Genomic DNA, 20736 nt, shown 5'->3' on the forward strand with positions numbered 1-20736 from the left:
TTAAGCAAAATTCTTACAAAGGAATAGGTGCACATACTGGAAGGTGATCTCTATGCAACATACTAGCTTAGCGGCCCTGTTAGCTTTTCCTAGCCTACCAGTTAGCCTTTTCACCGCAGTCAACACTACCTTATAACCTGTGATATCAATTAATCAATTAGTACAGCCACTGGAGTGAAACACAGTGGCGCTGTGGCTTAGCGCTGTTGCTAACAACTGCAAGGCAACTGAAAATAGCTGAATGCTCTCAAGAGCATTTTTGACATATACAACAACGCATCTAACACTAACACTGGACAGAAATATGGAAAAATAAACACATTCATTTGGTATGTTAACCTGTCTGATGCTGGGCTATGCTTTTGTATTTTTAGTTGAAGTCTGAAGGATACAAACGCTCATTTGGACAGGCACTGATACCCAATGTCCCAGCATGCCACCGGGGTCATGTAGGCCTTAATCTATTTATCTTTCAGGTCTTACTGTGTTGTCTAGATATGAGAGGAGCAAGCAAGAGCTACTTATGTGGTGTTATCCGATATTGTGTAAATTAATTAGTCGACATCACGGTTATTATAACAAGGCTAACAAACAGTTAGATTGCTTGATTTGAGCTATTTGTCTTGTTGAACTTCCAGAAGCTGGATAAGCAACTGTTTATTTACGGGCCTAATTCATGATGTTGTTACATGTGAATTGACTTTTTTTAAAAAAATACTGAATAAATGCATTGTCTTTTTACTTGTACACAACTGGACGTGAAAACTGAAAAATGTTTCTTTCCTTAAAATGAAAGTGTGATATTAGGCAATGGATTTTTTCCCCAACTTTAAGTCTTTTGATAGACATTGTTGGGTTGAATAAGGATTAGAGTGGAAAACAAATCAGCAGCATATACACATAAAATAGTTCTTGCTCAGCATTTATTTCATGAGCAGAAAACTGACAACTATTAATTAATGATGAAAGTCATTTATCAAGTAAAAATACATGCCCTGGTAACAACATTGATCAGTTAGCTGAGACTCTCTTTTTCTTTTTCTTTTCTTTTTTTTTTTGATAGTTTTTAAACTTGGAAAACCTTCATTCAGATCTAGTTAAAGGAATATTAGGTTTCCATGTAATTAATGGCATTGAAACATTGGCAACACAATAAAAGAATGTACATTTTGTCTTTGCCAGTATATTTTTAGGTGCATCTGCTCTTTGCCATTAAGACATGAGCCAGGTGGCATTAGACAGAGATCTGAGAAATCTCCAAACCATCTCTGCCTGTCTGGCTGCTGCAGCACACTATACCACAATTGAGACCATGCATGTTACCTGGAGAGAGACAGGGGGAATGTTGGCTGTGTGATATGTGCTCATACTGAGGCCCTATTCACGTGGATTTACTGGGTACCTGCACCAGTACTCTGCACATTAAATGATTTGTCGGTACCCTTGAATTGGTAGTGCCTTTCCGTTCTGATCCCTTTTAAAAATTGTTTGTTCGAAACAATTTGTGTGCAGTTATGGAAAGCTATTGCATGAGTTAAATGCCATTTCAATTATTTATAGCCCAGCTAATAGCATCTGAAAATGTATTTCTGCTGTCTTTTGTAACGTACACATTCGCATTGCATTTGATGCAGCTGACATTTACTGCATGATTTTCTGATTTGAGAGTTGTACCTCAGGAGCGTGTGAATTCAAAAATGGCACATCATAAAGTGAAGGAAGGCACATTTTGATGTACATATTCGTCACATTTACAGAACAATAGGAACATGGAAACAATGTTTTTGTTTTCAGTTGTGATTTTACCATATTTTCATGCCATCCTCGGGTTTTACAGTGAACCACTATGTACTGTCAGACAAATATATTGGCACTTCATAAGGGTACTGTTTTCTTTGTGTATGTTAAGTGAAAACATCTGGAAATATTACCAATGGCATGGAGAATGTAAAATCATCTTGTCTTCTTCTGCAAGGTTAAGACCAAGGACACACCCTTCTTCTTTTGTGTTTTTTTGTGGGGCTTTCACAGGGTTTTAGTCTGTGTGGTCGTGACTGATTTTGAGAACTTTGTTTCTTTCTGCTGTTTTTAGTGCCGAGATTTATTTTGGCTTTTCCAAACAAAAATAATTGTGGTGGCAGTGCTGGTACCAAAGCAGCCAAAACATTTTTTTAACATATTGTGGTTGGGAATCAATCCATCGTGGTTTCTATTAGAGAACCTGTTAGATTTGCGTGAACATATTGTAAGCATTCCCACTTGGATGTTGGCATTCTGATTGGAAATGAACATCTCTAACTAAGCGGTTTTGTTGTTTACCGTGGTGTGGTAGTCTGGCTAAGATACTGCCACAGTTATGTGATAACATGTGAAAAGTACATCAGTTACATGAGTAAAATGAGGCCAGCCAAAAAGGCTAATTTCAACACAGATAAACCTGTTTATATCTTAAGAATCCATGTTGCATTAAAATCACCAGGGTAAAACAGATGTGTTTTGCACAAACAAGAGGTGTCTGTGCTGTACTGTAAATTAATTAGTAAACCACACACTTTTGAGCTCTATGCTCTCTTTGCCCTGAGGCCTTTTGACTTTGTATTTGTTAGCATACTGTTGCAAATGTCTTTATCTTTGTGGGCTTACATTACCTTTCTGATAAGCTCTCAGACAAACTGCTGACTAGCAGGTGAAGTCATACCATCAAGCATTCTGACTGGTCCAACTCTTTCGATTGTTAAAATTGTCTCCAATATATACTGTGGTAAGCTATTCCTGGTCTCCCTCAACAGCCGTTGGAACATTTGTAAACACAAAGCAGTCACTGATATCATGAGTAAACTCACACAGTCTGTGCCTTTCTCAAGCTTACAACTGTATAAACCCCAATCATGACACTTGTTTTCTAAACTTATTTTTTGAGCTATACTGACTTTCTCTAAGACACATCCAGTTGATGTCAGAAATTATTCAGTCTTTTTGATTAGGTAAGTAAACACATTGTACTTATATAGCACTCTTCTAGTCTGACTGACCACTCAAAGCACAAGGCATCACTCATGCATTCACATTGGCATTGGGAGCAATGTGGAGTTCAGCGTCTTGCCCAAGGGCACTTCGATACACAAACATCAGGGGCCAGGGAATCAAACAACCAACCTTCTGACCTGTGGACAGATGCCCAACATTGTGCTTTTGGGGGTTGTTCCAAACCATTGTGTTGTTCCACTTGGGAACCTAATAGAGCCTTCCTGAAATTCTGTGGGTTTTGCTGTTTCTGCAGCATTTTATGTCTGTTGTAGAGCCAGCCGCATAACAAGCTTAGAGTGGATGTTTGGAGATGCTTCTATATATTTAAAGGCTTACCAAAGTGATTATAGACAGTGGTAGTCGTTTGTCTTCATCTGTTCCCTCACACACACACACACACACACATGCACTTTCTTTTTCTTTCTCCCAACCTTTTCTTAGCGTCTGTCTGTGTGTCCCAGGGGGACTTGCTCCTCAGGCCTATAGATTGATCCCGTTGAGTGAAACTGTGTTCTTAGCCACAGAAGTGGTAAACAGTGGTAAAAATGAAGAGGTTTATTTTCCATTTGGCAGTTATGTCTGTTTCAGAGGCAAGCACTGGGCGTGCTTGCTCTGGGCGTTGAAGTTGGGGCCTTGTGTGGGATATGGCGTCTGAAGTTAGAGGGATAGTTTGAGTTTTTTGAAGTGGGGTTTGCTTGAGGTACTCATCAGAGGATTAGATGTAGGTAGTAGTAGATGGTGGTCGGCACGCCCCAGTTTGGAGAAGGTAGGAAACTGAGCAGTGTACTGCTGTGGATGTTTTACATTACTGTCAGACAGACCCTTTCCAACAGGGAACTGAAGCCATCATATCTCTGTCTTCAAAAACACTAGATCCTTTGACAAAAGCAGCAATTTTACCTCACAGAAAAGTGAAGTTGCTGGTCTGTTGCTGCCTTGATTAGTTAGTTTGTTTGTGTGAGTGTGTGAACTTTGGTGAATCCCAACAAACCCATTAAAGCGCAGAAGTCACACACTACACAAACTAACCAATCAAGGCAGCAGTAGACGATCAATTCCTGTCTTCTACGTATTTTGTCAAAGGACCCTGATGACTTTGGGGAGGCCTCAGTTCCTGTTGAAAAGGGCCATCTGACGGAAAATTGTGGTGAAGTTTTTTCTAAATGTAGCATGCACTTAATCTGATATTGTTTTTTGTTTGTTTGGGGATTTTTTTGGTGGACCTTCTTTAGGTGGTTAAAATACATTTTTCTGCTGCCGATTCAATGAAATGCTACAAAGAGGCAGATCCAGCAGGAACATCCTGCACGTAGGAAACATCCTTAGCTTTAATATGTGCTCCACAGAAAAAGCTATAGAGAGGAAAACTGAAACTGAATCTTTATCCAGTAAGAAGAACTCAAAAACACATATTTGCAATAACACGAACCAAAAAAAAATCTCTGTTCAGCAGTAGTCCCGTGGTTCACAGTCTAGACAGGTATGGCAAATTTAAAAAATGTGTCACAGTGTTGGTTATTTAATATCTTTTCCTCTGGGTAAAGGTTCTCTGCATGTGCCAACTGGCGTTTCTCTAGACTAACTTCAGCTTGGTCTCTGGTCTGCAATGCTGCAGTGAGTTTTCTTGATTTTGACTGATTGGGCTAGTTATCTCCCTCCCGTCTTAAAAATCTCAGGTTTTCCTCTGGCATTGCAGCACTGTTCTCTGATTGATTACTACAAAGCAAATATAATGTGATCAATCGCTTGCTGAGCTAAATCAGACAGATCCGGACACATGTCATCTTGTTATCAAGGTAGCATCCAGGTGATTGTTTACATAATCACCTCACTGCATGACTTCCTCATACATTGACATAAGTGCTATTCATATCAAGTGGGATTCTTCCACTATAAAGAAAATCCTGCTTACCTTTTAAAAAAAGATCATCCCAAGGTGTAATTGTAAGAAAGTGTGAGGAGAAACTGTTACAATGCAGAACAAAAGTCTTTAAAGAAACTTTTAAATTAAAAAAAAAAAATTTAGATAGCAAGTGCTACCAGACTTTATTAGGATATAAAAACTAAGTTGCAAGAACAAGCTTATGAAGAAACCCTTAACAGATTGTTGCAATGATGTCTTGATTTCAGTCATAAGAAGTGGAGGTTTGTATTTAGGCAGTGATAAACAACTGTGGAGCCATTTTGACTCATTTCTCAAACAGGGATCCCACACCTTAGTGTGAGACCACACAGACACCAGCTGAATTTAACAAGTCGCTTTGTCCGCTGAGAAAACGTCTGACACCCTGCTGAAGCCCAGAGGACAGCCGAGTGGAACAAGCCAGTAAAAAAAAAAGAAGACATAGAGAGAGAAAGGTAAGGAGGAGAGAAAATGCATGCGAGTGTCCATGCTGTAAGCCAGACACCCCTGCTCATCTATATTTACTCTCACTTGGACATAATATGACATAACTAAGCCAATGCTGTGGGCTATAATAGCATTAGAAGAGATTAACATCATTAGTTCTGGCAATAAATCGCTAGGACCCGAAAAAGCTGACTGGGTCACAGAATGGTTAACACGCACCAGATTGTGTTTGTTGGACTTCAAAGCTGTGAACACTGATGGGAGTCATGAGGTTTGGATGGAGCGAGCGGTTGTCATTCTGTGACCCCAAACTTTACTCATGAAGAAAAGCCATGGGTCCTGTTGTGTAAATGGGAGGAAAGGCAGAACGTATTCAAGGAATCAGACAATGGCACTTTGATATTCTTTGTTGGTGTTTGTTTTGAAGGTGCAAGTTCAATGTGCGTGAACTTGTGTGTGAAACTGTGTGCGCATGTTGGCGGCTATTTATATCACGCATTTACACTCCCTTGTTTGTATCTTGTTGCAGTATCTCACCTTTCTCCCCGTCTCTTCTGGCCCACTTCTCACCCCCTCACTGTTGTCTCGAATGCCACATGGCCTCCTGACTCGACATTTAACCTCTGCTCTTAAGCTCAGTTTCAAGGTTTTAATTTTCTTTTCCGGTAAAAAAAAATGGAGCACATGTGGAAATATGGAAGAAGTGTGGGAGTTAGTTTTTGTCCCTCTTCTCATCCCATCTTTTCTCTCTTCCCATCTGCTCATACTTTCTTTTCCTCATCATCCAAGACATGTTCCTTGTGAAAGAGAAATGAAGCCGTCTGCTACACACACATTAACAAATCTGCTGGTGCGTGTTGCAGATAAGTGTGTTCATGTGTGTGTGTGTTTGTGTGTGTGCATGTGTATGCGCTGTGGAGCAGGGACATAATGAAGGACTTGGCATGTTCAGACTGACAGGCACTTCTGCTCTTAGCACAGCGCCAGTGCGTTTGCCAATTTTTCCATCTGGTTAACAGAAAAACACACAAACGCACACACGCAGTGATGGTGCTGCAGGAAGTGATGCGCATCATCTGGCATAGGCGCTGCGGTGGCAGTCAAATAAGTTGGCTTAACTATTAAAAAGTAGCCAGCCTAGTCTATACACTTATATAGTGAATACTGGGTATTGCAGCAATAAAGCCTGAAAAAAAAAAAAAAAAAAAAATTAAAATTAAAAAAATTACTATTATTATAACCACAAATTCCAAAAAGTTAGGACCCTGTGTATAACATAATATAACATAACATGAACAAAAACAAAATATACAAAACAATCTGTGTTAATCGACAAATTAATATTCTTTAAACAATCATGTGTTAAACAAAATGTTGAACCTCAATGCATCCTGAACCACTGAGCCTGTCAAGGATGCCCCTTTCATACCCAGTAATGATACTATCACCTGTTTCCAGTGAACCTGTTTACCTGTGGATTGCTCCGAACAGGTGCTCTGTGAGCAAGTTGTGTCCCAGCTTGTTCGAAACGTGTTGCATGAGGGATGTATTTTATGTGATTAAGCCCTAAAAAAAATTACCTTTTACTCTTCCTGTTTGGGTTAAATTGAGATGTGCAGCGGCAATTCGACTTTGAGTGCCTTGTTATTTTGTTTACGCTGTGGGTGGAAAGCACAGTACAAGTTGTATGAGGGAAGTGGTCAGGGATGAGAGGTTCTACTGTTCAGCGGCCGTGTGTGTGTTTGTGTGTGTGTTCTTTTCAAGTGCAGGGCAATCAAGTCAATTATGTTGTAATATCAGCATGCAGAGACACTCAGAGTGCATCTTTCTAGTTGTTATATGTCTGTCTTTGTGTGATTTTGGAAAGTATGGTAGTTATGTAAACTAAAGAGAAAATACTCATACAAACTGTACAAGCAGTCCCAAAGTAATAGATGTAATAGACAAGTTCATTTATATAATGCTTTAAGAATAAATCAAATTTGTGCCAGTAAAACATTTTCTCTAAATCCTGACAGGATTTCAGCAGCAGAATTCCGTTCTAATTGTAGACAGGAAATACCAGTTGAAATGCAATGAGTTGTAGTAGTCAAGTCAAGGATATTTGTGTACCAAGTGTACTTGGTGTGTACTTACACTATGTAGGATGAGAGTAGGAGTTGTGTAAATTATGTTGCAAGTCGATGTTAAAAAAGTAATAATTTAACAACTTAATGTAAAAATTTAATGCACCATCGAGTAATCACACCAAGATTCCTAGTGTGGAATGGTGCTGCAATGGCTGTGGAAAATGCAAGTTTTGCATTGAAGATTCAGAAAGTCATGTGCCATCCAACGTTTAATTTCTGTCAACATCCTGTCAAAGTATTTCTGTCGACATCCTGATCGAATATATTTTTTGCCTCATTTGCATAGCAGTAAAAGTTGCCTGTACGTAATTGCATTGTATAGGGAAGAGTAATGGACCCATAGTTGAACTGTGAGGGACCCCATCCAGAATGATAGCTGGGACAGGTAATGAATCACCTCCAGAGGCTGAGAAATCGTACTAGCAGAACCTGTTTTAGACTGCAACATACCAGCAGTACCCTATGATAAGAAACTATATTTGCATGACTAAAGCTTTTTCAAATTCGTTTCACTGTATGCTCTGTCTTAAAAATATATTTTCTTCAGGAGAAGTTAATTATCTGTTATATAACAATTTAAATTTTATTCTCAGTACGTATCTATTTTGCAGCCAAAAAATTCACAGATTCACTCTCTGTTGCTACCTTTCACTCTCTGCCTTCCTCCTCGTTCTTACCTCACATCTTCTCTCTCCTTTTAGCAGCCTTTTGAAGCGTTGTTAACCTCAACACTAACTTAAATCTGCAAATGAGCTGGAAGAGGTGGTAATTCATAGCGTCATAGCCTCATTTACCTCGCGCTCCTCATGACAGTCAAACATTTCTCAATACAGTAACTGATAAGGCCTGTTCGCACCTTTCTCACCTCCTTTTTAGTGCTGTTTACCAGCTGGGCCAGGAGCCTGGAAAAGAGTGCTTTATTTAGGCTTTTCAGTGGATTTTAAACCTTAATGGCTAAAGCTGACATGGAGGTAGATAAGTGGTTTCCTAGCTCCTCTGTATGAACTGATGAAGACAGACGGGCCGTGAAGCTAAGAGGTGTTTTTCGGCTCTGAGCACACACAGTCCACAAGGACCAAAAGATACATATGGAAAGCCAAGATGAGGGCCTGTGCACACACACACACACACACACACACACACACAAAATTAGGTTTCTTGTTCCAGCCAAAGGCTCTTAGCTGCTGATCGTTTAATGGAAGCTGGCAGGTACAGGCAGGATTTGGTCTCCCGTCAGTTAAACTGGTCATATATTAGTATGTGCAGAAAAGGTGAGTTAGGTCCTGCAACAAAATTACCAGCCCATGCATGACAGATAATCAACAACTGACTGTTCAGGCTTGTGAACTAGTCACAACTTGAACAGTTCCCTTATTTTATCCTCTTAAAAGAGATCATAGTGAGAAATCAATGCATAGAAAGAGACGCTCTGAGAATAACGTGAGACTTTGAGTCACTCCAGGTGTTGGTGAACAACCTTTCACCTCTGACACACTTCAGACTACCATCTAGAACCTTGTTCGGTAATGCAAACATCTCCTTTTTTTTTTTTTTTTAAATCGCTGTACCTTCTGACCTTTACCAGCCGAGCCCCATTCTTTATGGAGAGGGTAGCTGTCAAAACACCGCCTGTGTGCTTTCAGGTCTTCTCCACCTAGAATAGAACAACAGCTGAGAGATGACATTCAAACATGTTTTCTTATGTAAAGAATAGCATAAGAGCAACAGTTTAAAGCAACAAAACCTTTCGTAGCAAATGATACGAATATCAAATGAATAATGAATGAATAACAGTGTATCTGACTAGCAAAATCAAATTATAGCAGAAAAGTGATGAAATTGTCAGGAGTCTTCAAGAGATATAGTTTTACCCCAAAGCATGCAAGATGTTCTTTTACTTTTTATGTAATCTGTCCTGCCATAGTATTAAGCTTTCCTTTGCATCCAGTGTCTGCTGAAAGCTCTTTCATGGTGGCAGCTGGAATTTGTTGGATGGGGGAGGGAGGCCGGGTTGAAATAGCAAAGCTCTGGGAACCACGACAGTGTGCAGAAGATGAAGGGAGAGAAAGTTGGAAAGGGGGAGGGCAGATTGAGAGTTAGAGGCACAATGGCATAGGAATGCAATGAATTATGAGGTTCTACCAGCACCAAATAGAAAGTAAGCAAAGTAAGCAAAGTGAAATGTTGAGTCGGGTCTGCCTGGGACTGGACTTGTTTGTCAGGGTGTTTTGTTGTACTGGTTAGAAGTGTGTTTATGTTAACTAGGTCTGCATCCTGGAAGGGTTTGTGTGTCTGTGTGCAAATGTTGTGCACATGCTGTATATGTTACTGTAGCATCTCAGCATTTTTAAGGAAGATTCAGTGAGTTTATGTGGAGAATAATTCTTGTTCAATGATTATAAACTCCAAAAAATCTACCCTATGACAGAGTCCTGTTACATTTGCAGCTTACTTCTCCGGTCTGTCTTCAGTTCCTTGCCTTGTGTTGTGAAGCATATTTACGTGCTGGATCTGTGTGTGATTTATGCTTCAGCCAGCGCTGGAGGAGAGCAGGCAGAGCAGAAATCAATGATACCTTCAGCTGCTTATTTATGGTTGCACCAAACCCTGGGACTCTCAGCTGGATGAGAAACTGGCCTCTGACTTTGGAGGGAGGTGGTGGGGTATTGGTAATGAGGAGTAACAGGGTGCCCACGGAGAGGGGGAAAGGTCTGAGTCAGGGCCTCAGGGTGGGGCAGAGGAGAAATGGTATGAGGTGTGTGTGGATGTATCTAAATGTTATAAAGGCATGGTGACTGGAATTCGATGCAACACGACTCCATCTTACATTGAGCTGTTATCCTACACATGTGCATCACCGGTTCGTGTTGCCATTATATATTTGTTCTGCATTGTGACATGTTTTCCACTCTTACCTTGGGGTTTAGATTGAATTGCATTGACCTACCTTGTGTGTACTCTGAAAAAGTGACTGTTGTTTGTTGAGTTTGGCGGGGGGGTGGGTCTATCGGTATTGTCGCTCTGATAAATCTAAACCCCCATAGATTTTCTAGACATCAATAAAGGTGTTTGGTCAGATACAATCTGAGTTGTTCTGTCTGTTCTGTCTCTAATCCTAAACTTCCTTTGCCTTTGTCTCGCTGTCTTTCAGCTCCCTTTGAACCTCATTTCACAGAGTGCATATCAAGGGACCAGGAGACATTCCGATGTTGGTGGAGTCCAGGCAACTTCCACAACCTGTCCTCTCCTGGAGCACTCAGAGTTTTTTACCTGAAAAAAAAGTCAGTGCAATGGCCTGCTTTGCAAGTTCAAGTAATAGTTTTGCAGGCGTGTGTGCATATGTGAGTGCCTTTGAAAAGGCTACAACCTTCATTTCTTCCTCTCTTTCTTCTTTCGTTGTTTCTTTCCTTCAGCGGGCCCACCAGTGAATGGAAAGAGTGTCCAGAGTACATCCATTCAAACAGGGAGTGCTTCTTCGATGCTAACCACACCTCCATTTGGGTCACCTACTGCATGCAGCTCCGCAGCCAAAATATCACCTATTTCGACAAAAAAGACTGTTTCACTGTGGAGAATATCGGTTTGTAACAAACATTTGTGCACACATCTGGATTTTTGCAGTATGTCCAAAGAATTAGGGGGATTCTGCGATTTGTCTATTTCCAGTAGACTTGACACTGTGAAACATGTTCTAGCAAATTTGTTCCCTTCACATGTAGAACTATCAGGACAGATAATAGAGAGGATTTTTTTTTACCAATTTCTAAGTAAATGTATTCAGACAGAGAGAGCCACATAGAGAGACATAGTGGGAATGGGTGCTGCTAGTACAATAGATCTCCTGCACAATCTCCTCCTACCAAGAAATTGTACTTGCTGCTGTATATCAGCTAAACCAGCAAATGTCACCTGCTTGTCAATATTATAGCCTGATAGTGCATCAGATACACAGTGTTTACATGGTAAATGTTTTTATGATGATCTTTATCAAACCAGGACTGTAGGATATGCTGATATAGTCATATGTTTCCTGATATCTTCTCCATGACAAAACCTGTTTATTAGCTCTCGTCATGTGTACAGATTGATTATCAAAATGTTTTTAGCTATATAATTTGGATATGGTGTTTCACTATGCACCCTATTATGGAACACCAGGTCTACTGGTGGTTGGTCTGTCCTCTTATGCAGGACTGAGTGTTCCTCAAAGGATAAACCATTTTCATTGTATACACTCCATGACTTTTCCTCCCTCTTTCCTTGCACACCCCTCAGGCCAATTTGTGATCTGTTTACACAAAATAACTTGTAATCTTATTTGGCAAATGGCCATGAAATTTGATGATATGCCTTTTTTAATTTTGTTTAGCATAACTGCCAAAAATCAAGCATGCCAAAAATGCTGTTCATTTTATTGAACATGTCATTTTATCTTTTTGTTTTATTAGCTTTAAACCAGTGATTTGATTTTGAAAAATGACTGCTGTAAGAACAGATAAAAGAATATTGCAGTAATGCTGTAAGGTGACCTCTGCTATATACTGTAGATTTTTAAAATTCAATGTCTTACAGGACTCACTCTGTAGTTTCTTTGATTAACTATAATTATCAATTCATTAGTCTACACATGATCAAGTGCATTCACAGCCATTACTTAATTTGTTATGTTCAGTGATAGAAATAGCTTAAAGTGTTTTCGTCCTGTTCAAACTGAACTTTTGCCCTCTTCCTGCCAGTGCGTCCTGACCCACCAGTGTCTCTAAACTGGACTCTGCTGAATATAAGTCCCTCTGGGCTAAGTTATGATGTCATGGTCAACTGGGAGCCTCCGCCCTCTGCAGACATCGAGGCAGGCTGGATGCGTATTGAGTACGAGATCCAGTACAGAGAAAGAAATACCACAAAGTGGGAAGCAGTAAGTCTCTTGTACTTGCTCTTACGTTTTCTCTCTTCGACCTTTGCTTCTGTGCACATGTTGTTTTGTGTCCTGACACATGTAAACATACACCTTAAAACTTCTCAACATGCCTCTGTGCAGTCACACAAGCTCATACAAATACAAACACTCATGCTCCCTCTTTAAAGTAAATTGTAGGTAGGTCATACAGGCACGGTTTCGTGTTTCCTCCCCCCCTCCGGACACTTGCTGCTAAAATGCAGTGTAGCTTTGTTGGCAAGGCGGTGGAAGCCAGACCAAGGCCCTCTGGGAAAACACAGCCTCTCTGAAGGAAGTGAAGGGAGGGATCTGTAGGTCGGAGGCCATGGGACATTGAACAGGCTTATATTCATTACTGCTTGCCTAGCCAGCCAGTCTGCAGGATTTGAAACAGTTGTAGAACCCTTCATTATAACAGTATGTCCTCTGTCTGATGGATCTGAAATGCTTTGACAGTTGCACCTTTGGAAAAGTCATACAGATACCAGAAATAATCACTGAACTCCTGACACCCTGATTAGCTACAGACAGCTTCAGCTGGAGCTCCTCCTGTCGAAATTAAAAAAACATTTTCTTTTTGCTTTTTTTTTCTTATTTTATTAAAGTTCCTTCTCTGTGGTTCTGTCCTATCTCTCTTTTCTATGTGTTTCTGTATGTCAGTTATCGACGCAGCCTCAGACCCAGCAGACAATCTACGGCCTGCGCATAGGAACGGAGTACGAAGCGCACATCCGCTGCAGGATGCAGGCCTTCACAAAGTTTGGAGAGTTCAGTGACTCCGTCTTCATTCAAGTGACTGAGATTCCCAGCAAAGGTAAGATCATGGTGGGCCATGAATGAAGCTGTCCATCTTTTGGTTAGATGCAAAGAATAAATATGACTATCCTGCTACTTTAAGGTCGGACAGATGGGGTGAAGTCTGGAAAAATTATAGTAGAGGTGACAGCAATGACGATGATTGGTTCTTTTTCATGTTGTTTTTAGAGTCTTCTTTCCCGCTCAGACTGGTTCTTGTTTTTGGGGTTGTGGGCATCCTCATAGTCATCACGCTAATTGTCATCTCCCAGCAGCACAGGTAGGAATGGACTCTCTCACTCTGTCATGCATGTACACCAACAGCATCCAAAGTACACTTCAGCCTCTTCTGAACTAACAATGACACACATGTACTCACAACTGGGAACAGATTATTTTCATCATGTCTTCCCTGCTGTTACAGATTAATGATGATTCTGTTGCCACCGGTTCCTGCACCCAAAATTAAAGGCATCGATCCAGAGCTGCTAAAGGTACATTTATGTCTCTCTTGTTATCCTACCATGTCTGTAGTTTTTCCTATGTAAACATACATACTAGATACTGTACTTACACATTGGGGCATGCCTGGCCATGGCTTGTTACAGATGTGTTGTCATTGGTGTATAAGTTGGCTGATATTTAAGAAGAAATTGCGGTACTCAATAAGCAAAAGATGCTGCATGCTTACTTCAAAACGGTGGCAGCATTACATAGTTAATCCAAGTTTAATTGTAAAATGCCCTACTACTGCATATCTGCATCCATATTTTTTAATAAGTAATTGTTACTGGATTCATGTTATCTATTTATTTTCCAAAACAAATAGGAGCTTATGTATTGTCATATTTACTCTCATAAATCTCATATTAGTCAGCCTCTAATACATACATGTATACTATATTCTATTGTATTGAACAAAGAGTAAAACTGTAACCATCAATAATTCACAGAAGCCAACACGTGGTACTGGGCATTGTTTATCCGCTAAAGTGATTATGTAAAGTGTTGTGTAACCACATTTTTTAAAATGACATTTCCATTGTAATTTTGATCAAAAACAGACACTGCTGGACGTCAGTGTGGTTCAGCTGGCGGAAACATTGCAGGTCACGTAATCATCACATAACCCACTGTCCCCCAAACACGCAGCCTGTTTGTCATTTGTGCCAGCTATCAAAATAAAAGCAAAAATGTCCATAAATAATTTGAAAGCAAATAGGCACTCTTATTTTATGTAAGTAAACAAGGATGGGAGCACCACTGAGGGATAATAAGAAGTGAAGAGGGTCTTGGTAGTATTGTAGGTGTATTGTTGCCAGATGATGTGGGATGCATTTAACAGGCAGTCTGTTTGCTCTTTACAAAACAACCTCACCCGCGGATCTCAGAGAAAAAAACATCTCTGGACCGGAATAAATATAATAATAATGCTGCTGCTGCTTCATGCTCAGAAAATGGTGAAATACAAAGTGCGTTGGGTTTGTAGCTCCAGTTTACATGTTAGTCACAATGCTGTACAGAGAATAGGAAAAGGTAAGCCTTACTTATTATTATGACTTTCTGCAGTCTGATTACCATATTCACTTACATAAAAATTTGTGCACATGCAGAAGGGGAAACTGGATGAGTTTAATCTAATCCTGAGTGGTGGAGGAATGGGTGGCCTGCCAACTTATACGCCAGATTTCTACCAAGATGAACCATGGGTGGAGTTCATCGAGGTGGATGCCGAGGATGCAGATGCTGTAGAGAAAGAGGACAACCAGCGCTCAGACACCCAGAGGCTTCTGGGTCAGCCCCGACGCGTTAGTCACCACGTGAATATGGGGTGCACCAATGCCATCAGGTACTGCACAGATATTTGTGTAAAACAGTGTGTTTATTCTGCCCGAACACTCTACAAATGTGATTACCTGTTTTTTTTTTTTTTAATTATTATTATTTTATATTTATTTTTTATTATTTTTTCCCTCTCCACCAGCTTCCCTAATGATGACTCAGGCCAAGCCACCTGTTATGACCCAGATGTGCCCGACCAAGACACCCTGATGCTGATGGCCACACTGCTGCCAGGCCAACCTGAGGACAGAGAAGCCTCCTTCGATAATGTAGAAAGAGGTCCAACCCCAGAGACATGCGAGAGGCCCCTCATCCAAACCCAAACTGAAGGGCCCCAGACTTGGGTCAACACAGACTTCTATGCCCAGGTCAGCAACGTGATGCCCTCTGGAGGAGTGGTGCTGTCTCCTGGTCAGCAACTGAGAATCCAGGAGAGCACTTCAGCCACAGAGGATGAAACACAAAAGAAGGCAAACGAGCACAAAGGCAGCAAGGAGATGAAGGAGGATAAAAAGCAGAAGGAGTTGCAGTTTCATTTACTAGTAATGGATCCTGAAGGAAACGGCTACACCACGGAGAGCAACACCCAGCAGATCAGCACTCCCCCTAGCTCCCGCATGCCTGGAGAGGGATATCACACCATACACCCTCAGCCAGAGGAGACCAAACCTGCAGCCACAGCAGAGGATAGTCTGTCACCTTACATTCTTCCTGACTCTCCACAGTCCCAGTTCTTTGCCCCTGTTGCAGACTACACAGTGGTACAGGAGGTGGGCAGTCAGCACAGTCTGCTCCTCAACCCGCCTCCCCATCAGTCTCCCCCTCCCTGCCTACCACAGCATCCCCTCAAGGCCCTTCCTGCTATGCCTGTAGGTTACATCACCCCAGACCTTCTGGGGAACCTCTCACCGTGAAATGACAGTGCCATTAGGCCTTTAGGTGTAGAGATGATTGACAAGGAAGTCACCTGCATTCGCAGAAGCTTCTTTCTACCTGATTCCTGCTGGAAACCATATAATTTTCAGCACACAGTGTAGGTGAGCACATACAGGTGTTTGTTTTGAAAGGATGCTAAAAGGGAGACATGAGAAGCTACAAGCTGTATTCTTGACTCTTTTACATCTGCTCCATCTATTGATTTGATGCAGCGGCAGCCAAATGTAAACAAACCAAATGCACAGTTTCCTCTATTTGCTCACATCCATGCACAACACACACACACACAGTTAACAGGCTGAGACTGTGATTGTAATGAGTGCAAAAGCATTAGCTCACTTCTTAACTGCCTCGGGTCGCATTACACCAGTCGCTAGCTGTGTTTGCGAGCAATGACAATGTTGTCTTAATCTTACAGAGAGATGTCAGCGTGTGATAGATTGGGAGAAGACAAGCACATTCTAGTCATGTATTTCACGCCACATGGAGAAGAAGTGATTGCTGTTGTTGGTACCTCTTGCTGGCAGAGGTGTTTTGCCGCCCAATTGTGGCTTATTTTATATTCTAAAATTTCTTATGTCATCATGTCATCTTCTTAGTACTTCAATAGAAATATATTTTTTTATACAAAAAGGCATTAGCTTAAAGAAAAACCCACCATGAGATACAGTTGAAAACACAACTATGCAGTTTTACCTCACATTCCTGGCTTCATTTTGTTTAATGGTACGCTGTTCATATTTTCATGAATAAGTGGCCAAATGTAGATGATATGATGTCACACTAGAGTTTAATAGAAGAAATACTTTCAGCAAATGTTAAAAACATCCAGCAGGCTATGAATGTACACACAGAGACATGAGTATTCGGGACAAAATGTCACCATCCTCTCATTGAATAATAGTACCATTTTATCTCTTTCCTTCTGTGGGGGATACTGAATGGCATTCTTGGAAATGAAGGAAATCACAAACTGAAGGAGAAGTAGAGGTGACAAATTCAATATTTGTTTCAATTTCAATATTTCTTCCTAAACTAATTCCCAGAATGCAGTGCAGATTGCCGGCTGATTCTACGTGTCCCAGCAGCATGAACTGAGTTGATTTATTGTCATTTTATTCTGACATGCGTACTGAACATGTCAGTTCTTGTAGCAAGAGGAAGGACGTATTCAGATTCATTTATTCATTGCTCAGTAACAACAGTGTAGTGTAGTACACTGAGCACCCCCAAGTGCCTTGCTCATGGGCATGATGATAAAGTCGTTTAGCAGAGGGGAAGGGACATGGACACACACACACGCACACACACCCAGCACACATCCAGCATTTCATCCTGCAGCCAAGTCGCAGCCAGCGCTCACTCATAACCTGTCACTTTAATGGAAACCTCTTAGGAGTCATCTTTCAAATCTGGAGTTGTATTCTTCTCATGTTGCGTTGTTATTGCAGGGACAGCAACTGGAATAAGTTGAAAGACTGTGAAAGTGTGTAATAGCTGTAATTAGCTAACATTTTATACTTATTATCTGCCAAGTATACCATGTTAACAAGCTGTGCCTATGATAGTGTTATTGGCTTGCCATTTCTGTGCTAAAATATAATTATGATTTTTGCATTGCTATGTACAGCTAAGTACAGCTATGTATTGGCGAATTGGTGTAAAGCCTTTGTGCGTAGATTCACTACTAAAAACATTAACCTGCATGCACATGAACACACACACACACACATTTCTGAGGCCACTAAACCCAAATTTGTTCATTTCAGATAATGCTTGTAAAGCTTATCACAATTTCCAGGTCAAATGTTTTGATTATGATTAGGTGCTGAAAGACTTTACATGACTTCCAAGTTCTAGTTTGATAGAGCAGTAAATTCATAGCTAGAAATTAGTATTTTTCAGAAAATCTGAATCCGATAAGACATGGACTCCTAGTTACTTTGCTTTTAATAACCAAATTCAAGTTGTTATGTAGGCAGAATCTGTTGCTCACTCACATTACAGTGGAAAATTACCCTCGGTTATTTGACAGTCTAATCAGTAATCCATGTAATAATGGTCTTTGTGGGTGAGAGGATAGCAGAGTTTTCATCCCATTAATTCTACAACCACAAAAGCTTTGACAATGTGTCTGTGACACTCACAGCAGCATAGCATACTGCATTAAAGAAGCAAACTAAGCTTAGTTCAATATAGAGCATGCAATGAGTGTGGATTTGTTATACAACATAATGAATTTCATTTCAACAAGCCCATGAATGAGTCAGAAGCATTGCTAGTATAAACATCAAGGCAGCCTTCAAATAGTCACACCACACCTTAAACAAAACATACACAACTTCACAGTGTTTAGGAGATTTGGAATCATGTTGTTCAGGAATCATCCTTGAGATAAGCAGGCCAATGACACAGTAAGAATAGGTCTCTTGTATCAGACAATCTCATAATGAAGAGAAACAAAGCAAGAGCCATGAACTGACAATTTTTTAATGTGAATATGGTAGATATGTGCCATTTATCTCTTTGTGTGTCTTTCTTTTTTTGAATAAAGCTCAGTGTTCTGTTGTTGTTGCCTAGTGCTGATGATACCAGCAAGTCAATGCTGTTGCAGAAAAGTCTTAATATATTTACTAGTGCCGTAAAATTGCGAGTATGTATTTTTTTATTTCACTAATCACAACGTATTGCTGCTCAGTACATGTATTTTCCCTGCGTTCGGCCTTACTGTGGTGGGATGGGGTCATTCAAGCGAGTACAAAGACCACTATTGTGTTCATGTATAAATGTTTGTGAAAACGTTCAAATTGGATGGCATTCGACAATGTTCTGCATAAGAGGGATTGGATTATTTGTCTGATTTATCTGTACAGCCGTCTGGAACAGTAGGACTGGTTGTGCCCCAGAGTCGAGGCAGTCATCTCGTGATGCATTCACAGTGTTTACGTCCATCCAAAGATCCCCAGAAGGCTTTCTGCATATATGAAGGAAGATCAGATTATGGAGAGAAGCACTGGCAAGGTTCTGTTTGTACCATGGTGATTGTGAACGTGTGCAAACTGGAATATGCAATGGAATTATTATGATATTGAGGAAAAGTTAGAAAAACAAAAAAAAGTTCAATCACTGAAAGTGTTTTTTTAAAGGGTTACAGTGAGAAAGCTAAATTGGGAGGTGCTTTTTTTGTTCAATCTTACCAGCTTACTGTACAGGTGTTTACTACATTGTTTCTGCAGTTTTTCTTTTTCCTTTTTTAGCCAGTTCACAGTGAGCTCATTTTTAATGTAGTGTAATGTAGTTTGCAACTGTTGTTTCAAGCTTATAAATGTTACGGACACTTTAGAGCAAGCACTTTGTACACATATATATCTGATGTTTAGCATTCAGATTTTCTATTTTGGACTAAATCAAGTCTATGAATTGCCTGTTATTACAGAACATAGAACGTGTTTTTTATTCAGCACAATAACCAGACAATGAGGATCCTTCTCTATCAATAAGCTTCAGTTTTGTTCTACAGAGTTTATGTTTGTCAGACATATTTTACTCTACCAGATTGATAGGATGATGTACTGTAATGGAGTATTTAATGTGTGCTACAAGATTTATGGATAGATAGAGCATATAGATATAGTTTTTATGAAGTCATATCAAAATATAGGCAGAGTGAAATAGTTATACTGTAACTCAACACTCTTTTTCTCCCACTATGTGATTTCAGAATTTCATTATTGAAAAGTACATTTCAATGGGCTACAGTGTTTTATAAAGATGTATTATGGCCTCCAGGTTTCTTGATGTTGTGTCGGTTCAAGGGTGGCTTTTGTCGCTCTGTTCAGCCTGAAAGTAATCTTGAGTGTTGGAATTTGTGCTGGTTGCAGCTCTTTATCAAACAAAGAGCATTCAACCAGACATTTCTTCAGCTTGTTTGGGAAATAGTTTAATTCTTGACTTGAGTAAAGTCACACCCTCTTTTTTTATGGCTAAGTTCAGTGGCTCCACTTTGAATTTCTATTCACACGTTATTTGTCTGCTTTGAGCCCTCAGATCAACCCACAGCCTTATCTGACAGCAGATATAAAACAGTAAAAATAATCCATAACGTCAGCAGCTGCACTGCAGATGTAAGTGAGGAAAGACACATCGCCATAATTTATTTAACTATTTGTCCTGACTTTGCTACATTTTTTTCGTGCCTCAATCATAACTTTGGATCCTCTTGAACTTGGAGCCGCTGTCCTTGTCTGTTGGCTGCTGTTTTACTCAAGGCCAAGAACTGTGGTGACCTTTGATGGGTTGATGTTGTTGTCTTACCCAGATGAGCCTTTCTGGTGTTGTATGTGTGATCAATAAGCTCTCAACAAGTTACACAATAAATGTATATACAGCATCTCAATCATCTTGTCTGTGTGTGTTTGTTTTAATCATCATGAATTCAATTCAGTTCAGTTTATTAAATCAGTGTTTTCTCATGACACTTTCCAATTAGAGCAAGTCTAGAGCAAACTCTTAAATTTAGTCTTTAGTAAAGAGAGACCCAACAAAACCCCCATGAACAACCACTTGGCGACAGTGGCGAGGAAAAACTTCCTTTTAGAAGGCAGAAACCTCAGATCAGACCCCAGCTCTATGAGGACAGCCATCTCCCTCGACCGGTTGGGTTGTGAGAGAGACGGGTGGGTGGCACAGACAGAGACGCATAGCAACAGCAACAATAACAG

The 20736-nt window shown here is 40.3% G+C and overlaps 1 protein-coding gene across 1 annotated transcript in view; it reads left to right on the top strand.

Annotated features, from left to right (window-relative positions):
• The window catches only part of ghra (growth hormone receptor a), a 32002-nt gene extending 11591 nt beyond the window's left edge, over positions 1–20411 (top strand). The window contains exons 3-10 of the mRNA XM_046387730.1: positions 10658–10787; positions 10920–11086; positions 12243–12421; positions 13103–13256; positions 13427–13517; positions 13662–13731; positions 14851–15086; positions 15222–20411. Of these exons, the coding sequence (XP_046243686.1) occupies positions 10658–10787; positions 10920–11086; positions 12243–12421; positions 13103–13256; positions 13427–13517; positions 13662–13731; positions 14851–15086; positions 15222–15993 (1799 nt within the window). The 3' untranslated portion in view covers positions 15994–20411. The remainder of the gene's footprint in view (positions 1–10657; positions 10788–10919; positions 11087–12242; positions 12422–13102; positions 13257–13426; positions 13518–13661; positions 13732–14850; positions 15087–15221) is intronic.
• The last annotated feature ends 325 nt before the right edge of the window (positions 20412–20736 follow it).

This window comes from Scatophagus argus, chromosome 4 (assembly GCF_020382885.2).
Source record: "Scatophagus argus isolate fScaArg1 chromosome 4, fScaArg1.pri, whole genome shotgun sequence".
In the NCBI taxonomy this organism is placed as follows: domain Eukaryota; kingdom Metazoa; phylum Chordata; class Actinopteri; family Scatophagidae; genus Scatophagus; species Scatophagus argus.